The 20,495-nt window shown below is 44.0% G+C and overlaps 1 protein-coding gene across 1 annotated transcript in view; it reads right to left on the bottom strand.

Moving 5' to 3' along the window:
- Positions 1–5,798: 5,798 nt before the first annotated feature.
- The window catches only part of LOC132769925 (cytosolic phospholipase A2 epsilon-like), a 32,405-nt gene continuing 17,708 nt past the window's right edge, over positions 5,799–20,495 (bottom strand). Inside the window, exons 13-19 of the mRNA XM_067462834.1 lie at positions 20,173–20,287; positions 11,437–11,574; positions 10,220–10,327; positions 9,403–9,594; positions 7,927–8,096; positions 7,583–7,766; positions 5,799–6,523 (exon numbers count right to left, since the gene is read on the bottom strand). Of these exons, the coding sequence (XP_067318935.1) occupies positions 6,315–6,523; positions 7,583–7,766; positions 7,927–8,096; positions 9,403–9,594; positions 10,220–10,327; positions 11,437–11,574; positions 20,173–20,287 (1,116 nt within the window). The 3' untranslated portion in view covers positions 5,799–6,314. The remainder of the gene's footprint in view (positions 6,524–7,582; positions 7,767–7,926; positions 8,097–9,402; positions 9,595–10,219; positions 10,328–11,436; positions 11,575–20,172; positions 20,288–20,495) is intronic.

Genomic DNA, 20,495 nt, shown 5'->3' with positions numbered 1-20,495 from the left:
TATGGTTTCTCCCTATGGAGCAGAATTGATATTGGGGGAGGCTGGCTTTCTGCCCTCTTTAGGAAGGGGACAGGACAGTTTCTGATCTCACTGGTCACAAGGAGGAGGAGGCACATTCGGCTCTGTGCTGGATTTGAAGTTTGGGACTCATTTCTTTAGGATTGAAGTCATGTCGACAGCAGTGTTCTTGGGAGTTCACCACTAAGCCATCAGATTCAGGCTTGTAGATTCAGGCTGTCTGTTGATATTAAGTAAACTGGGTTTCTGGGTGAAAGCTCACCTTAGATTTAACCAGCAAGATCTTTCCTCGGCCATGAATGTTGGGGTATTTTTGCGTTCCCGGGGATAACAAAGCCAATAGTTTTTCTTGATTTCTACTCATCATTTCTACTAGAGACTTTTTTCCCTGGCAATGCAGTGACAATTGCATGTCACAAGGGGAACAAGGATATCTTGGCCACAGTATTCCACACTCTGGTTACATCCCGAATAGATTACAGCAATGCACTCTACCTAGTATTGCCTCTGAAGATTGTTTGGAAGCTTCAGTTAGTCCAACGCTTGGTAGCCAGGTTGCTCACAGAAGTGGGATACTGAGAGCACACAACACCCTTGCTACGCTCTTGCTATTAGCTTCCAAGCACAATTCAAAGTGCTGGCTTTGGCCTATAAAGCCCTTAATGGTTCTGGCCCAGTTTACCTGTCCAAACGTATCTCCTGCTATGAACCACAAAGGACTTTAAGATCATTCGGGAAGGCCCTGCTCGCTGTTCCCCCACCATCGCAAGCAATCGCAGCTGGTGGCGACAAGAGACAGGGCCTTCTCCATGGTGGGCTCTCGGCTATGGAATTCCCTCCCAAGTGAAATCAGATCCACTCCAGCCTTCCTGACTTTCCAAAAAAAAGTGAAATCCTGGCTGTGGGATCAGGCCTTTGTGGACTAGATAATGTTTCATAATGTTTTATACTGTTTTTACTTAATATGTATATCTATGTTGTTGTTAGCCATCCTGAGTCCCTCTGCGGAGGTCGAGATAGGATGGGATATAAATATCTTAAATAAATAAATAAATCTATTAGAAAGTAGCCAATGAAATACACTGGCAAAGAAACAGGCAAAATTCAATAAACACCTAAATATTAACATGGTTAAAAGAACATTTTGAAGTACAGGTATTGCAAGACAGATCCCTTAAAGCGCCAGACCAGTATTTAGTAAAAGTAAAGTTTATTAGTTCACAACCAAGAGAGTCCAAAAACAAACCAAAAAGGCTCAAAACACTTATTCTTCAGTGTGAAACACAGTATTACCCATAGTTAACCCAAAAACAGGACCTGGAAAATAACCCAGATTAAACAGGAATATAATGCAGTTTAAACTTAAAGCTATGCAATCAGCAGGGGAAAAAGCACTCCAATCTGCAGCAGGACATCAGTAAGCACGAAGGGACGAAGGGTAGAACAGAAAAGCCAGAGTCATCTACCAAAGTCAGTCCAAACATGGCATACCCGTCGTCGTGAATCCAATCCAGGTCGAAGAGGGAGAAGGCAACAAACACGCTAATCCAGTCCAGGTCATACACAGAGCCAAAACGAAGAAGGCAGTCCAGAGAAAACCCCACAGTTCCAACCCCTCAGCCATGGATAATCCAGATTAAATTTACATCCACAGAAGTCTTCCCAAACACGTCTTCCCAAACAGCTCTCAATGATACACGAATACACATCAACACCTTGCCGACTGCAAGGAACACCATCTCCCAACCCCACTTTTATTCAGAAATCATCCTCAGAACTGGAACCAGCCAACCCCCTGTTACCAGCTGAAACCCCTTGCCTCAATTCCTCCTCAGAACTGGAATCAGACAATGCCCCACCAGACCTCCTTTTAGCTGAAGCCCTTTGCTGATCCCTCCAGTCTTTCCATCTTCTATTGAGACCCATAACTCCCCAAGACTCAGCCAGATCCCCACTGTGCCAACCAGAGAACCCCACAAACGTGTCGCTACTTGTGGGCTCTTCACAGACTTTCTGAACCTCCCGCACTTTAGTCCAGTCGATTTCTCCATCCTCTGAACTTGCCATACCACCCTCCTCAGTCTCAGAACCATTATTCCCCACAAAGCCCTCAAGTTTTTCATCATCACTGGATTCCATAAGTATTTCCCAGATCCGCTTTCTCTGTTGCTCCTCATCGGAGCCTTGCTCACGAGTAGTCTTTCTTCCCCTCCTAATACTCCCAGTAGTATCACTACACGAAGACTCCATCACAACACCAGGGGTTGATGTCTGACTGCATTATTGGAAGTTTCAGAAAAGAATGCCCCCTCTGCATTTTCTCTGCATGTCATTTTGCACAACATTTCTGTATTTTCACAACATTTACACATTTTGAACAATATTTATGATATGATGAGCCCAGGCACTTACAAATACTTCGGGCCATGTATGCCAGAACCCTCTGGACAGTTTGAGAGCACCAATGGACAATGTTCCAGAAAGTTTAAAAAAGTGAAATGGAGGCTTTTCAGGATGTGTTAACCAAATATTTTTGGACTGGGAGGAAGCACACTGTGAAGTTCTCCCCTATCTCATTGGTTTTAGAGGTGGGGGTTGGAGATACGTTCCTCCTACTGATTGGCTGTGTGGTGATTGGAAGCTGTCCTGTGGCTTTCCACCTTTATTTAAAAAGAGTTACCAGTGTTATGTTGTGATTTAGTTGGGTGGGAGTGCAATGCTGCTGTATCCTTATTTCTAGAAGGAATAATACCAGTCACCTTTATATTTCAAAAGGTAAACGTTTTCCCCTGACATTAAGTCCAGTTGTGTCCAACTCTGGGGGTTGGTGCTCTCAGCATGTGCTCATCTCCATTTCTAAGCCAAAGAGCCAGCGTTGTCCGTAGACACCTCCAAGGTCATGTGGCCAGGATGACTGCATGAATATTTCAAAATAATATTCATGAAAGACATAAATATTCATATTACGTTGCTAGGTGCCAGAAGTGTATATGAAATTGGAACATATTTATTCAGCAATACACACACATTGCAATCACAATAAGCCTGGCCTAATGCTTGGTAGGTGTTATTCATGTTTGACTGAAAGTATCATTTAAACCACTATGCAAGAATTTCAGATACTTCATGTAATCTCTGTTAATGTGAAAATGCTTTAGTCTTCATTGTTACTCATACTTAGAGGGGAAAATTACTGTCATGATGACTCAGATATAAGGAACAGGAAAAGGAGAGAGAGACTACATATTCAGAGCTGTATGAATGCATTCCTGTATAATTAGGATTGCCTTATTCTAGTTTATTAAATCCAGGCATCTAATGTACATATTATGCAAATTATTGTAATTATCCATTTGTAGGTGGTTTTCATTGAGATCACATGTATCTAACGCAAGACCCTCAGGTCAAATCTGGCCTGCCATGCCATTTCATGTGGCCCACAAGGATTTCAATGCCAGGGCAACCTAGGGTACTTCCACACAGCCCTATATTCCAGAATATCAAGGCAGGAAATCCCACATTATCTGAGTATGGACTCAGATAACCCAGTTCAAAGCAGATATTGTGGAATTTTCTGCCTTGATATTCTGGGATATAGGGCTGTGCGGAAGGACCGTAGTTACACTTATACAATCTTACAATTACAGCTGGTCCTTTGAAATCAACCATAAGCCTGATGTAGCCCTCAGTGAAAATGAGTTTGACATCCCTGATTTCGATCTTACATGTAAAAGTTTGGCATATTAATATTTGCATTTTTCTCCTGTTGCATTTCCGCATCGATTCCATTTGTCAGATGGTGCAATGCTGGCTAAACAGTGTAATTTCTCCAGTAGTGTAGTGCACAGGCATCCTGTGATAATGCAGCATGTGTCATTAAGAGCCACACCCACTGTTTTAGTGTGATGAGATGTGCTCCACACTGGGCATGCGTACTCAGCAGCAGAGTAGCAAAGTGCAAGGGCAGATGTCTTCACTGTATCCGATTGTGATCCCCTACAGCAACGCGCTGTCTTTGAAAACTGTTCAGAAGCTCCAAGTAGTCTAACGAGTGGCAGCCAGATTGCTCAACTCCCCCCCCCCCCAATTACGTCAGCTCCACTGGCTGTCAGGCTACTGAGCATGATTCAACATGCTGGCTTTAGCCTGTAAAGGCCTAAATCAGGGGTCCACAAACTTTTTAAACAGAGGGCCATGTCACAGTCCCTCAAACTGTTGGAGGGCCGGATTATAATTTGAAAAAAAAAATGAATGACTTCCTGTGCACACTGCAAACATCTTATTTGTAGTGCAAAAACGCTTAAAAATACAATAATTAAAATGAAGGTCAAATTTAACAAATATAAACTTATTAGTATTTCAGTGGGAAGTGTGGGCCTGCTTTTGCCTGATGAGATAGGATTGTTGTTGTTGTTGTGTGCTTTCAAGTAGTTTCAGACTTAGGTTGACCCTGAGCGAGGGCTGGGTAAATGACCTTGGAGGGCTGTATCCGGCCCCTGGGCTTTAGTTTGAGGACTCCTGACCTAAATGGTTTCAGCGCATCTTACCTGTCCAAACGTATTTCACCCTATGAGGCAGCTAGAGCGTTAAGATCCACCGGGGAGTCCCTGCTCTTGGTCCCACCCGCTTCGCAAGCATGAATGGAGGGGATGAGAGACAGGGCCTTCTCAGTGGTTGCCCCTTGGCTATGAAACTCCCTCTCCAAAGATATTAGATTGCGCCCCTCCCTCCTGGTTTTCAGAAAAAGGTTGTCCTGGCTCTGGAACCAGGCGTTCGTGGAATAGGGCAATAGTGTAATATGGAACAGACACTAATGCAGCAACATGAAGGTTGACCACAGTTATAGAGTTATGTTTTTAACAGTTTTATTGTATTTATATGTTTTATCTGTTTATTGTTTAATATGATGTATTAATACACTGTGGTTTTGCAATATGGCAGTGAAGTGGCCAAACTGTAAGCCGCTCTGAGTCCCCTTCAGGGTGAGAAGAGCGAGGCAGAAGTATTTTAAAAGGTAAAGGTTTCCCCTTGACATTGTCTAGTCGTATCCGACTTTGAGGGGTGGAGCCCATCTCTATTTCTAAGCCAAAGAGCCAGTGTTGTCGGTAGACACCTCCAAGGTCATGTGGCCGACATGACTGCATGCAGCGCCGTTACCTTCCAGCAGAAGCAGTACCTATAGATCTACTCACATTTGCATGCTTTCAAACTACTAGGTTGGCAGAATCTGGACCTAACAGTGGGAGCTCACCCTGCTCCCCAGATTCGAACTGTTGACCTTTTGGTTAACAAGTTCAGCAGCTCAGCAGTTTAACCTGCTGCACCCCCAGGGGGTATAGCAAATAAATAAATAAATAAATAATTTCCCCCCAGCATCCATTTTGTATGCTCTTTTTTAATTGACACAGACAATAGTTAGGGAATCCCATCCAACCTGTGTTGGCCTCTTCATCAGTGCTGCTTTGCACATACCTGAAGAACCATCCTAATGATTCTATACCACTTGAGAGTCATTTTTCTGAATGGGATACTTAGTAGGTGATGTTATGCCTCCTTTCACTTGACAGAGTTTATAAAACTTTTAGTACATGGAATAATACAGTTGTATTCTGTTTCAACCCAATGCTGATGTTTTTACATTCTTGGTCCGTCTTCCTTCCTTTGCTGTTCTCCTCCATTCACACATAATGAGCATCATGTACTGGAGCACTTAAAAAGCATAGGAAAACAATAAGATAAACAATTTATTCTTATTAATATTTATTTATAATGTTCAAGACCATAATATGAGGTAGTGTTAAGATGAAGGCTTCTAGATTTCACCTTCCCGTTTCTGAAATGCAAACTTACACATTTTCAGTTTATTGAAAGACATGTGATTGTTAATCCTAATTTGCAAAAAGTAAATAAATATCTGTGCAGTTGACTATCAACAATAATTGTATTTATGTCTTTGTATATGTCTGATGCTTTCCTTTTTATTTGTTGATCATTTGATCCTCATTTGCTAAAATTACATATATGAGAGTAAGAATCCAGTTCTATAACAAGTTTCCTAAATAATGACCTGACTGAACACAGTGAGACATATTTCTGGATAAACATTTGCAGGCTGTGCTGTAAGAGTTCATGAATGATCCCTGAACGTTGCTCCCAAATAACATAGCCTGCTTTTTCCATATGGCAACATCAATTGGTGGATTCAGAGTAGAGTTCAGTTAGATTTATGAACACATGGAGAGCTAGAGTCCACATTTCAGTAGATTTTCTGTAAACAAGGGCACGGAGTAAGCTAATTATTTCTTAAGTAGTTTTTTTCGTTCCACTGCTCTTTGCAAGGCCTGTCGTATCAGATATTGGTTATTCAAAATATTGTATTCACTCAGGTCTATCAGCTGATCATACTCTTCTTTACTAAAAGTCATTGAATATGTAGAATAAGGGCCACATTTGCTGGAAACATCAATATCGCCATATTTCATTTCTGACTCAGAGCGCTTCACACCTAAGGAAACATTACAGTAAGGAAAGATTTTAAGAATGACATTTGCAATAACATATATCTTATATATTCGAAAGAAACAAAGACCCTCATGTACAAGATATTCTTATAAATGTTTTTAAGCCGAGAATGTTTAAAGCCAAAATTCTCATCTCTTATGGCTGGCCAGCATTGCTAAAGTTATTACTACTGAAAGTAGAAACATCAATGCAATGACATTAGGGTCCTTGACAATTTGTACTTAGAGTTGATGGACCAGTGTGGGTGATGTGATGAGTCTTTATCACAGAACTAGAATAAAGATGTATGTTTTCCCTTTGGAACAGTTTTTCTGGGACTCTGATGTCAGTGCTTCACTGATACTTTGCAGTGATTCCTACTGATGGTCCTTAAAGGGGAGTGTATCTTCATCAGTGGTTCTCAACCTGTGGGCCCCCAGATGTTTTGGCCTTCAACTCCTAGGAATCCTAACAGCTGGTAAACCGACTGGGATTTCTGAGAGTTGCAAGCCAAAACACCTGGGGACCCACAGGTTGAGAACCACTGATATTCGTGGTTCTGCTGGTGTAAAAGTAAAGTCCCATCAAAATCACACCCAACAAAAAAGGAGGGATGGATTACAAATACCTAACAAATCGCTTGAATCGACTGTCAGATTTAAGCTTCTACCAAAAAATACTATTCCGTAGCTTTTCTACATGAAAACAAGTGTGGGTCATTCTCAGACTGCTCTGCCAATATAAAAATAATTCACTGAATTTTAGTATGCTGTAGTAAACACATACATAAACACAATCACTTCCCCTTCAATATTTAATGGTAGAATGAAGCTCATCTCTTTCACACTTTCATAGGGCCCAAATGGTGATTTTATAATTTATTTATTTATTTACTTTGCTTGTATACCGCTTTCCTCACCCCAAGGGGAGACTCAAAGCAGTTTCCAACATATTTATGGCAAAATTTAATGCCTCACATACATATGAAATCTAACACAAAACAGCAATAACATATAACTATTGATTAGATTATAAATACATAATATTACTATTGGCAGCATACCGGGTGCTTTATAATAGCGAAAAGTATCATTCACTTGTGGAAAAAATAGTAATATAGGTGCATCCAGACTATTTTCCTCTTCAAATAAATAGCACTCTTTCAGATGTTTGTCATCATCATTCAGGACAGTTTTGGGAAATGGGATTCCTTGCTCTGTATAGTATTTGCATGATTGCTTCAAAGGCTATGTGGAACAAAATAGAAAGATGAAAAGAAGGTAGAGATTATAAGGACAATAAACTTTATGTGGGGCAGCATATTTTCAGTACTTTTAATGTTGTGCATCAGCAAAGAATGCTTAGTGACAATGATAGGAGAAAAGCCACCAAAGCTCCACATCTCACCAATGACTGTGATCCTGCACTGTAATTTAAATGGAGAATTACATCCACCTTTCTCTCTTTTCTCATCAGAGGTGCAGAGCTAGTATTGATGAAGAATCCCGTATCTTCTAGGGACAAGTATTCATCTGTTTGAGTCAGGTGATTGGGTGAACAAGGGTCTAGTACAGTTCCTGAATTGAAAAACAGACACTGTCATAAGAGAAATAGACAACACTCCAACTCTTATAGCCAATATTGTTGTTGTTAGTATTTGATGTATTGAAACTGTTCCATGTGCTATTTCAAAGGTCACAGATATCATGTAACACCTGATCAATTTGTACGTTACCAAACAAATACAGTCTTCAAAAGTGAGTTTGTGATATTACATGATGGAAACTGATTGTGTACAATCAAATGGCCAGAACTAAAAATTTAACATAAATTATATTTTCAAGCAGTCCCTGTGTATTCAGTAGCTTCCAGCATTAAGCCTTAAAGATAACAGATTTGCTTCATTTAAAAAGGCTGGATTTTATTTTTACATTATCTGGGTCTCTAGCTATGTAAAAGGGGGAAATGAAGGCACTGCCTTGCATAAATAAGATGTTTATCTCTCTTTACAGAATTTTCCTTCAGACCCTATATTTCTATCATTGTAGGGCAAGGCACTGAAAACTGCATTTCTGAATGCCCAGTTGAAATGTTAGGTTGATACAGTACACAAAATTTGGTGATGGAAGGCCTCGTTTTTCTTCCCCTCCTATAACACCTCTGAGGCTCTGACATTCCCCATTTCAAATATACAGTATGTTTGATGCTTGGTTGTACACCCTGATGGGGTTCATAAGGCTTACTTTAAAAATGGCCATACCAGCCCATTTTCACCTATGTCACTTTTGCATGCAGCCACTCTCCAATGCCGTAATGTTTCATTCCATTCTTTCATTAATTTGGATTTTTTTTTTCAGAGAAAAATCCAATAAAATCCCCCCACCCCATATCTATAGTTCCAGTCTCCATAGAAAATATTCTACCCACCCCAAATACCTAAAAGCTAACCTTGATTATGCATTTTTTTTAAAAAGGGACACTGTTTTGCTATGTCATTATATATAATAGGACTTGGGTATACATGGATTTTGGTATCTGAGGAGTGGGGGTAGTTTTGACTCTACTAATGTTATGATAATGAAAAGTTGAACTTTTTTTTCAAACAAATTTGTTTTTGCCTTTGGCCTAACAACCTGAGACCTTTCACATTTTAGCATAGACATCCAATAACATCCTCCAGCACTGGCCTTGCTCTGATATCATAATTATCGGCTATATCTCACTCCAACTTCTGAAAATCATTTTATAAACTCATGAATGCTGACATGTCCATAAATTTTCCATGAATATTGGAATGACAAGTTTGTTATTGTATGCAAGCCAGTTATCTTTCATTGCCTATTTCTGCTTTAATGTATATAGTTGAAAAACAAATGCAAATACCTTTCCATCTGCAGAAGTTGTCATTCTGCAAGTAGTTATTATCCAATTGAAGGCCCTTCAAAAAGTTGTGGTACTGGGCAATGGAGAGGCGACTAGTAAGCACATCTCTGAAAGCACATGAAAAGGGCCCCGCAGGTGTACACAGGTGTGTCTTTTGCTCATGCAGTCTGGAAGGTAGTTGTGGCTCTTCATCTGCAACAAAATGTTTTGTTGATTACTAGCAGAAATATGCCAATGGAGGGTGGGGTATAGACTGTATTGCACCCACAAAATCAAAAAGCATTATACTCCAGAACCCCTCCTCCCCCATATTTGGAGAAGATCACTTTTCCTCACAACTAGAAGCACAGTGCCCCTAAAATCTGTCATGAAGATGGTACTATGGATAATTTTGCTGTGTTTATTGGCATTTTCAGTCTTTATGGCATCTTTAAGGAATGGCAAGACCTTTTTTCCAAACAGAAGTTATGTGGAACTTCAGAACACTCATGGCCTGTATTTTGCTTACCTCTGATGTAGAGGATGTTTATACTGTGTATAAAGTCTCAAAACTGCAGTTCTTTATAAAAGAAAATGATTTGTAACAATGATTGCTCAACTGACACAAGCTGAAAATAATTTGGAACTCAATTTGAAAAATATTGTTTAATCATATGGTTCATGATTTCAGCTGTCTAATATACAAATAAATAGATCTAAAATGTTTGGACAAACATTTCTCCACTATTCTTTTATGGTTAGCAAAGTTTTAAATTATTTTTGCATTGTTCTCCCAAAGTTTAAGTCATCAATAACATGAAAAATGAGAGTTACCAACCAATATCAGTTATTTGGTCATGTGTCCACCTGTGCCAAAACTCCTCTGAACTGTGAACTAGACTCCAGAAGTATAGCAGATTTACAGAAAATACACTACTCCACATGCCTGTAGAGAAAAGAGAAAATGTATAACATTAAACAATAAAGACAAGGTTTATTGCAAAGACAGTTCATTTTTTATGGAAATATTTATTTTACCACAATACACTGCCTAGCCTAGCAAATGAGATCTGTAGACGGCTTAGAATTGCTGAACAGACGTATTGCAGACTCTGAGATTTCAATCCTGAAACCTGAGATTAAGTAATGACCTGTTGAGGTGATCATTACATAATTAAGCCCTCCTCCCATTACTCTAACATACAGCAAAAACCGCCCTCCATTTCCATGAGTCCCCTTGGTGAGATAGGGTGGCCTATAAATAATAATTATTATTATTTTACTGACACATAAACACAGTATGTCACAGCAAACGAGATCTATATGCTGGATTTCGTATCACAAAATCATAAGTCGAACACTTCCCAAGCATCTTGAATTGTGTGATGTATTTTCGAATGATGCATGCAGATCCAAGTAAAGTGGCCTGTTGCAGTTGGCAGTTTGTGATTTTGTGAATGTTTATTGTTTCCAAATGCCGGCTGAGATCTTTTGGCACGGCACCCAGTGTGCTGATCACCACTGGGACCGCCTGCATTGGTTTATGCCGGAGCTTTTGCAATTCGATTTTGAGGTTCTAATAATGGCTGAGTTTTTTCTGTTCTTTTTCCTCAATGCGACTGTCACCTGGTATGGCGACATCAATAATCCAGACTTTTTTCTTTTCCACAATTGTGATGTTTGGTGTATTGTGTTCCAAAACTTTGTCAGTCTGGATTCGAAAGTTTCACAGTATTTTTGCATGATGATGATTTGTGTGGAAGTTTGGTAAAAAAGATACCACTATGTTTTTGCTATTAGACTTGATTAGCAACAACAACAATTTTTTTCTTACCCACCTCTCCTCCTGGCTCAAGGTGGGTTACGACATTGCTAAAAACACATATTAATCTAACACATTCCATAAAATACACACATTAAAACATATTTCTACAAAATATATGTTAAAATACACAGAACAAAGATTAAACATGACATAAATTTAAAATTAGTAATTAAATAAAATCAAGAAATTATGCTTTTCCCAGTTTGATTTTCAGCAGATGATGATGGTACCTTGCATATAACAGAGCCGAGTCTCTGGTAGTCTCTTTATTAAACGTCCCATAAAGAACTCGCTTCCAAAATCTTCAGCCTTCACATAAGCTCCATATTTTAGGATCCCCACCTCATAGGGTGTGAATTCCATCCATTCTATAGAAAAATTCACAAACATACAAAGGAAACAAATATTTATCACTGAACTACACCCATAAAAATGGATTTTTGTTTGTGTAACAGAATTTGTCCATCTTTATGTACCCCTGCACACCCTAAACTCTCCCTGTACGGTTTCTTAATATTCTGGAGTAGATGTGTGTGTTTGTGTGTGTGTGTGTGTGTGTGTGGGGGGGGGGGGGGGTTCTGAAGGATTCTATTCCAGAATAGTGTTTATTCCACTGTAGTTTTTTAAATTAATTACTTACATTAATAAACTAGCAGAACCTGACCTCTGCATCCACAGATTCAGTCACCTGTAACTTAAATGTATCCTACCCTCTCCCCCAAACCCCCAAACAAACAAAGAACAAATCTTAATGAAAAAAAATCTTGTACATCTCAACATTCTATTGGAGCATTTTATCTGACCATTTTAAAGCCTTGCATCAGTGTCATATTGCAACTGGTATATTAACCAGTCAGCTAGTAGGTGTTTCCCCTGTGTGCTTCCTTAGAATTAAGTCCCACTGTGCTTAACCTGTTATCCTGCTTAATGAAAGTGTTTAGAATCGCAGTCGTAAGCCCAAACTGGATATGATGTTATGCATGTTGTCGCTCATTCATGACTATTAAAATATCCATGCATCCATACAGCCATTCTTTTCAGGCTTTAAAGGCAGGGAGCCAGCCAGACTGAGTTTATGGAAGGAGAAATACGTTTAGCTATCCTACCCCCAACAGCACAACCTTGATCCACTTCATCTGCTTTTTATCATTTTCTTCAGGAACTTGCTTAAAAATATTTACTATCTCCACATAGAGTTCATAACAAAAATAATGTCATTTTTTCTTCGTGGTCTCTGCGAATGCACACTTGTGGAGAGACTGCACCTGCGCGGGCTCCAACGGAAACTTCTACATTTTAAAACTTTTCAAGTTTTGGCGGTAACCCCGCCCAGCCCCGACAGGGGATAAAAGGGCGCCCCGCACACACCGATCCAATTCCTTTTTTTCCGCCGCACGGCTCGCTTCGGTACTTCTAGTTGGATAGAGTTTTTCTCGTAGAATTTTCCTCGAGTTGTTCGACATTATTATGTCAACAACTCGCTTCGAGGAAGATCCCTGATTTGGACAAGCACGCTCTTTGCCTTTTGTGTCTCGGAGAGGCACACATTACTTCCTCGTGTCATCATTGTCAATTGTTGACGGCACAGTCCCGTAAGAACCGGGTCCATCGGCTTTGATACCTCCTGTACCAGCAGACGTTGGCTCCGGTACCTTCAACATCGACATCGGCGTCGACGTCAGCTGCGGTATCCAGGCCTTCGACATCAGCTTCGATGTCGAAAGCATCGACATCAAAATCTGTCGATCCCTCGACGGAGACCGAGCCTCCCCAGACAAGGGCGAAGAAGGCTGCGCAGAAAAGGCCGAGAACAGCCATGTCGACAGCTTCTAAGGCCTCGGTGTCGACAGCTTCCAAGGCTACAAAGCCTACGAAGCAAAAAGCTCCATGCACGGTCACGACCGAAACCGTACGCATCCAACACTCCTCGACCAGCTCAGTGGCGTCGGTGAGATCGATCAGGTCCACGAGGTCGACATCGGCGACTCCGCCATCTTCCACGGCGGTTCGCATTGCCTTTCGCCGGTCTCAAGAAGAATCTCGGCGTGCTTCCACCTCATCCTCTGTCCCGCCCACCCCGGGCAAGTCTGTGTCGAAAACAACTCAGCCACCGGCAAAGAAGAAGAAGACGATGCCGCCTCCATCCTCGTCTTCTTCTTCTTCTTCCCGAAAGCAGACCACCGCCTCCTCGGCCACCTCGTCGGCGAGGTCATCGCCGTTGCAGCCTGCTCAACCCCAACTGGCCACACAGCCTGCTCAGGAGCCACAACCTCTGCCGGAACTGCCTTTAGAACAACCCGAGTCCCTGGTGATCTTGGTGGACACGGTGATCGAGGCACCAGCTTGACATGTGACAGCCAGACAGGAGCTTTTCCCATCGGTCACGACCTTGACAACTGTGACGGCAAGACAGGAGACTTCTCCAGTGTTGGAGACTCCAGAAAGGGGCAGGCAGACTATGAGACTGGCCTGTGCCATTCAGGCTTCGGCCTCAAAAGTCCCCCCGTGGCTCCACCGCAGCGCCCGAGTCGGGATGTCTCCTCATCCCCTCCTCCCCAATCTGTGGCTGCCGATGACGAAGAGGAAGATGGCGAGTTACCGGGATCGGTACACTCGGGGTCTGTGTTATCTCTCGGGATCGAGAGATCACCCACTCATGACGCCTACGAGGCTGATCCTCCGTCTCCCACGGACAATGTCCGAGCCTTTGCAGATCAAATGGCTCGCATGGCTGATGCCCTAGGCTTGGAGGTCAAGCAGACTTCCAAAGCGGTGCAAGACCCGGTGTTTAAGAGGGTGCAATCGGAATCTCCACCCGCTCCTCTTCTACCCTTCCTTCCCTATCTCCTTGAAGTGATCCAGGGCTCCTGGAAGACCCCTTCCTCCATCCCTCCAACCTCTAAGAAAATTGAATCATGGTACAGAACGGACGATGAGGGCTTGGAGTGGCTGAAACACCATCCCGACCCTAACTCGGTGGTCGTGAAGGCGGCTCAGGGGTTCGGAAGGCAATCATTGGCGCCGTCCGACCGTGAAGGGAAGAGATTTGACGCAGTGGGCAGGAAGCTTTACTCCGGTGCCCTCTTGCTGGCCCGCATGGCCAATTATGGTGCTTGTATGGGCGCATACCAACAAATTCTCTGGGAAAAAGCAGCTCCATTTTTCCAGAGGATGTCTGATGAGGATCGCGCTGCCCTGTCCACCCTGGCTCAAGAAGCGAACTCTCTGGCGCATCATCAGATGCAGATGGCCAAACACACGGGAGACACTGCGGGCAAGATGATTGCTCACGCCGTGGCAATCAGGAGGCATGCCTGGCTTAGATCCTCTGGCCTCTCTACATCATCGAGGCAGGTGATCGAAGACCTTCCGTTCGATGCCCTGGGGCTCTTCAACGCAGGAACGGACGACAAGCTGAAGTCAAATCATGACTTCAAGACTTTGGCTTCTAAATGCGGGTTCGAAAATCAGAACCAGGCACAGAGGACCAGATGGTTCCAGTACAAACGCCGGCACACGGTCCCGTACCGCACCATACAGTACCGTCAACCAGCCCGCCCCCTGCATGCCTCCCAACAAACCCACCCTCAACAACCCCCACAGCAAAGGAGGCAGCACCAGCAGCAGCGTTCGCGATCCCGCCAAGCTTCTGGAGGCAATCAGGCCAGGCGCCGCATTTGACGCCCTAATTGACGATACCGTTTGCTCTTTCGTTACAGATGTTGTTCCCATGTCCCTCCCAATGGTACCCGCCCTCATCCTTCCATCCGGCTCGACACCGTTCGGGGATCGTCTAACAAACTTTCTCCCTGCATGGGTTTTAAAGATTGTCGACGAAGGCTATGCATTGGAGTTCGAGGAGCTCCCACCAACAGGGCAGATTGTCGATACCGAACCATCCTTGGCAATTCTGACAGAGGTCGAGACCTTGCTTCTGAAAGGGGCAATTTCCCCTCTCCCGGACTCTCAAAACCATCGAGCCTTCTTCTCCAGATACTTTACTGTCCCAAAGCCGGATGGCTCCCTCCGCCCAATCCTCAATCTCAGAGACTTAAACTCCTTCATCTAACCCCAAAAGTTCCGGATGGTGACGGTATCATCCATTCTCCCTCTCAGATACGGAGACTTCTTCGCGTCCGTCGATCTCCGGGACGCTTACTTCCATCTCTCAGTCAGAAAACATCACAGACGCTTCCTGGCCTTCAGGGTAGCGGGACAGACATATGCCTTCAACATGCTCCCGTTCGGGCTCGTGACGGCACCGAGAACTTTCACCAAATGCATGTCGGTGGTCGCAGCAGCCCTCAGAAGGGAAAAAATCCGCATTTTCCCATACCTAGATGACTGGTTGTTGGCAGCACGCTCCCAGGACCTCCTGCGAACTCAGGTGGCAAGGACGCTTTCCCTCCTCGAAGACCTGGGCCTCCAGCTAAACGAGGAGAAATCTCATCTCGAGCCCACCACTTGCATAAAGTTCATCGGCGCCATGTTCGATTCTCTCTCCCAGTCAGCTTTCCTTCCAGAGGAGAGATTCAGGGCCCTTCGAGCCGAAGCGCTCAAAGTGCGTCGAGCCCGAGTGGTCCCTGCGAAGCAGATACAGGTCCTCCTCGGACATATGGCCTCCACGGTGATGGTGACACCGTTGGCGAGACTCCGCTTCCGTCCCCTCCAGAGATGGTTTCTGGACCACTTCAACCCCATGCGGGACAGTGCTGCGAAGCGCTTGCTGATACCGAAGTCGGTAAAGGACTCCCTAAACTGGTGGATGAATCGCCAGCATGTCTGCAGGGGCGTTCCATTCCACCCAGAACCTCCGGCCGTCACGATCACGACGGACGCCTCGATGTTCGCATGGGGATGCCATACAGGAGAACTTTCGGTCCACGACCTCTGGTCTCCACAGGAAAGACAGTGCCATATAAATTACTTGGAATTGCTAGCAATCTTCAAAGCCCTGAGGGCATTTGCCCTCCTGGTCACGGGAAAGTCTGTCCAGATCCTCACGGACAACATGGTGGCAATGTTCTATGTGAACAAACAGGGAGGAACGGGCTCGAGAAAACTTCTCAAGCTGTCAATGGAACTTTGGGACTGGTGTGTAGCCAGGTCGGTGTCGATAACAGCTTTACACCTCCCGGGCGAGATCAACGTCGAAGCGGACGCACTCAGCAGAACCAGGGCAACCTCTCACGAATGGAGGTTGAACCCCGACAAACTGGCCAAGATCTTCAGGGATTGGGGCCTCCCAGCCGCAGACCTCTTCGTGTCGCCGCAAAACGCTCAGCTCCCTCAGTTCGGTGCTCGGCTTGCGCCGAACACGGTACCAGGGTGTCTCGGAGACGCGTTCCTGTTGGACTGGTCGAGGCATCTGCTCTACCTCTTCCCTCCCTTCCCGCTCATCCCGAGGGTGATCGAGAGGATCCAGTCGGCGCAAACGAACTGCATCTTGATAGCGCCAGAGTGGCCACGACAACCGTGGTTCTCGGTCCTTCTCCAGTTATCTGAGGGACGGATGAGGCGCCTTCCACTTCGGCAGGATCTACTCTCCTGAGAAGACGGTCAGCTTCTCCACCCCGACCTCGCTTCTCTGCATCTTTCGGCGTGGAGGATCCGGTCCTGAGGTCCCTGTGTCCAGGAGTTCTTCCAATCCTGGAGGCAGCTCACAAGCCAGCGACCAAAAAGTGCTACTCAGCGTGCCTCAACCGCTTCCAGGCCTTCCTCTCCGAGAGGGGCCTAGACGATCATCGACCGTCGGTACCGTCAATTCTCTCGTTCTTGCTGCACCTTACCGAACGAGGCTTGTCGCTATCGTCACTCAAGTCTCACCTGGCAGCCATATCTTGGCAACTTCAACGGACAGGAGAAGCTTCCTTATTTAAGGAGAGCTCCGTGAGGTCTTTCCTGCGAGGTTTCAACAACCTGCACCCCCCGGTCCGTTCTCCGACTCCGGGTTGGGACCTCGACCTCGTGCTGGCTCGGCTCACACAACCGCCTTTCGAGCCATTGACGTCGATTGAACTTAGGCTTTTGTCCTGGAAGGTGGCCTTCCTGGTCGCTATCACCTCAGCCCGTAGGCCGTCGGAACTTGCGGCATTACGGGTGGACGAACCGTATTTTGTTGTCCACGAGGACAGAGCAGTTCTCCGCACAGACGTGACTTTCCTCCCTAAAGTCGTGTCCCCCTTCCATGTTAATGAAGACATTGTCCTTCCCTCATTGTGTCAGTCTCCCTCTACCCCGAGGGAAAAAAGACTTCATATGCTCGATGTGCGGAGAGCATTACTGTGTTATAGGGACAGGACTGCTCAGTCTCGGAGGACTCGGAGACTTTTTGTTGCATATGCCCTGGATAAGGTGGGCTTGCCGATCACGGCGCAACGTTTGTCTCACTGGATCACCTCGACCATCGAGCTTTGTTACCAGCTGGCTCGACAACAACCTCCCTCGGTTGTCCGGGCTCGGTCAACCAGGACTATGGTGGCATCGACAGCCTTCCTCAAAGGGATTTCCCTGGACGCTATTTGCAAAGCGGCCATTTGGAAGAATCCTCAGACTTTTGTGTCACATTATAGATTGAATACCAGGTATACACCTGATATGGCCTTTGGGAGGGCGATTTTGGGATCGTGCCCGCCTTGAAACCTTGCAAAGTATTTTTTTTGTTGTTTGTCGGTACCATGGACCTCCTCGGTACCATATATTGTTGTAAATGTTATTACCATGCCTTTTACTTGAATTTAACTGTTTACAGGTGATTGTGAATGTGAGTGCACCTATACACTTGATGCCTTTACTGCCTGAGGTGCAGGCAACCTTGCACTATGGCCTAATGGGCTCATTACGGGTGGTGCTTTGTGTCGCTATCGACACCTTTACCTTACAAATGTGTTTTGCACTTGTTGATAAAACTGTTTTGTGTAACTACTCAGTGTGCCCTCATTGCAATGAGTGTCCTCAACAATGACTGCGTTGTTGTTTCCAAGGGTCAAAAGTTTATGTTAATTGTTTAAGAATGCCCTCATTTATTGAGTGTCTTTCACTGTATATTGGTCACCCTCACGTGACCGGGAGGATCACGTACTCCCATAAGCTTCATGCACTGTGCCCTTCTTCGGAAGTGATTACAATCTATTGTTGGTAACTGTTTGCACTTAATAAAATTGTTTGGCCCTTGACTTGAATGGTCGGTTTGCCTTCTTCCCGCCTCCGGGACCTGAGCTTGCTAGTCTCCACAAGTGTGCATTCGCAGAGACCACGAAGAAAAATGGTAGGTTACATACCTGTGACCATCTTTCTTCGAGTGGTGCTCTGCGAATTCACACTAACCCGCCCAGCCTCCCCTCTAAAGCAAACCTCCAATTTCTCGCTACCGTAGCAGCGTAGGAATTGGATCGGTGTGCGCGGGGCGCCCTTTTATCCCCTGCTGGGGCTAGGCAGGGTTACCGCCAAAACTTGAAAAGTTTTAAAATGTAGAAGTTTCCGTTGGAGCCCGCGCAGGCGCAGTCTCTCCACAAGTGTGAATTCGCAGAGTACCACTCGAAGAAAGATGGTCACAGGTATGTAACCTACCATTTTTCATTCCCCTTATACTGGGATTACTTGATTTCGTTGTGCAAAAGTGGCAAATTGACATTGAAGTAGGACTGTCATCGTTGATTATGATTCTTATCATACAACACCATATGTAACACTTTGCTAGTCCACCACCTTTAAGACACAAACTTCTTCCCATCAATAGCCCACTATTTCACTATGATCTTGTTACTTAACATTGTGTGAAAGAAGAGCCAGGATTCACTATCGTGCCAACACGTTGGCACAGAAGTGATGTCAGGGATTAGGACTGTCCTGTTCTTCCACATTCCCCTACTCTTCCTTGCACTAATTATCAATGTAAATGTTGCACTTACGAAGTTGTTTTTACAAAATCTTTTTATTAATTCCATAGAAGTTGAACTGCAGAAGGGCAGAGTTGCACTACTAACACTACTAACCAAAAGTGTGAAGAACAGATCACCAAAGTCTGGCAGTTGCATTGCAAATAGAGATGTGAAATAGCAATGTCTGCCGTGGATTCTGGTCTGGTGTTTTGGAGACACCAGAGTACCTCAATGCCATGAGTTTATCCTAGGTGGAAGAATGCAAATCCCCCTGGAGCCCAGCATAGGAAAGAGACTGATAAACTGGCTCTAGCCTGATAAGAGGCTGATAACAAGAACTGGCTTAGACTGGAAGAGGCTTCCTGAAAGAATTTTCTTGAATTGAAGGGAGGTTCGGCGGGGGGGGGGGGGGGGCGGTATTGAACTGATTGTTTACCCACATTTTCTTTAGTCGTAAGTTTGCTACATTGTAGTGACCTGGCATTAAAGATATTTCCAAGAATGTCTTGTGAGTGCTGTGAGTGCCTAGACTGTCTACAATATTCTGCCACCATCACCATATCACCATCTCAGTAGGTTGTTGTTGTACCTCATTGTAACAATATTGTGGGACAGTGGCATCATGTGATAAAGTCCTCAGATTCAGTCCCTTCCATTATGAGATCATTTCTAGACACTCTTTTTTTAGTTGCTCTTACTCAGCCTAACCTACCTAACAGGATTATTGTGCCACAACATAGGTTGTTTTTAGTTCTCTGAAGAAGTGTCAGAGTAAAAAGATACAAAATCATGACATGAAAATTGTGCCATAGGAATGACATTGCAGCAGATCCATACTGAAGGATCCAATTGCAAGATAGTGTCATCCTACAGTAGTGCAATGATCAGGTTTATCTACCTGTCAGCACAATGTTGGGCAATCATATATCCATACTGACTCTTAATTGCACGTATTCACTAAATATGTATATCCTTTCTACACAGATACCTGAGCTTTTAAAACATGAGATATATGAGTTAATCCATTATGAATTCACTCTGCACATAAAAGCAGCCTGTGTGACACAGCAGATTGCTTTCTATTACCTTTGAAATCCATAGTGCTGTACTTCTCTTTCACATTGATCGCAGTGTAGATTGGTAAAGGATTTTGACCTTCATTCACAGCGTGTTGTTCATCTGAGAGTTTATGGTTATCTTTCTGTGTTGTTAAAAAAATAAAATTGATTAAGTATGAATTTAAATGGAAGACAACAATGTTCCACAAAACTGACTATGGAATCCTGCCTAAAAGAGTGTGTATAAACTATTCTAGAATGGAGAATGTGGTTAGAGACTAGCCATTAGTGGTATAACAAGCAAACTTAATTTGCCCATTCTATCATCCAGATAGTTCTTTATACTTTTTA

The sequence above is a fragment of the Anolis sagrei genome, chromosome 1 (assembly GCF_037176765.1).
Source record: "Anolis sagrei isolate rAnoSag1 chromosome 1, rAnoSag1.mat, whole genome shotgun sequence".
Taxonomy (NCBI): domain Eukaryota; kingdom Metazoa; phylum Chordata; class Lepidosauria; order Squamata; family Dactyloidae; genus Anolis; species Anolis sagrei.
Note: the sequence above shows the minus strand (reverse complement) of the source record. Positions and strands in the feature narration are given on the sequence as shown.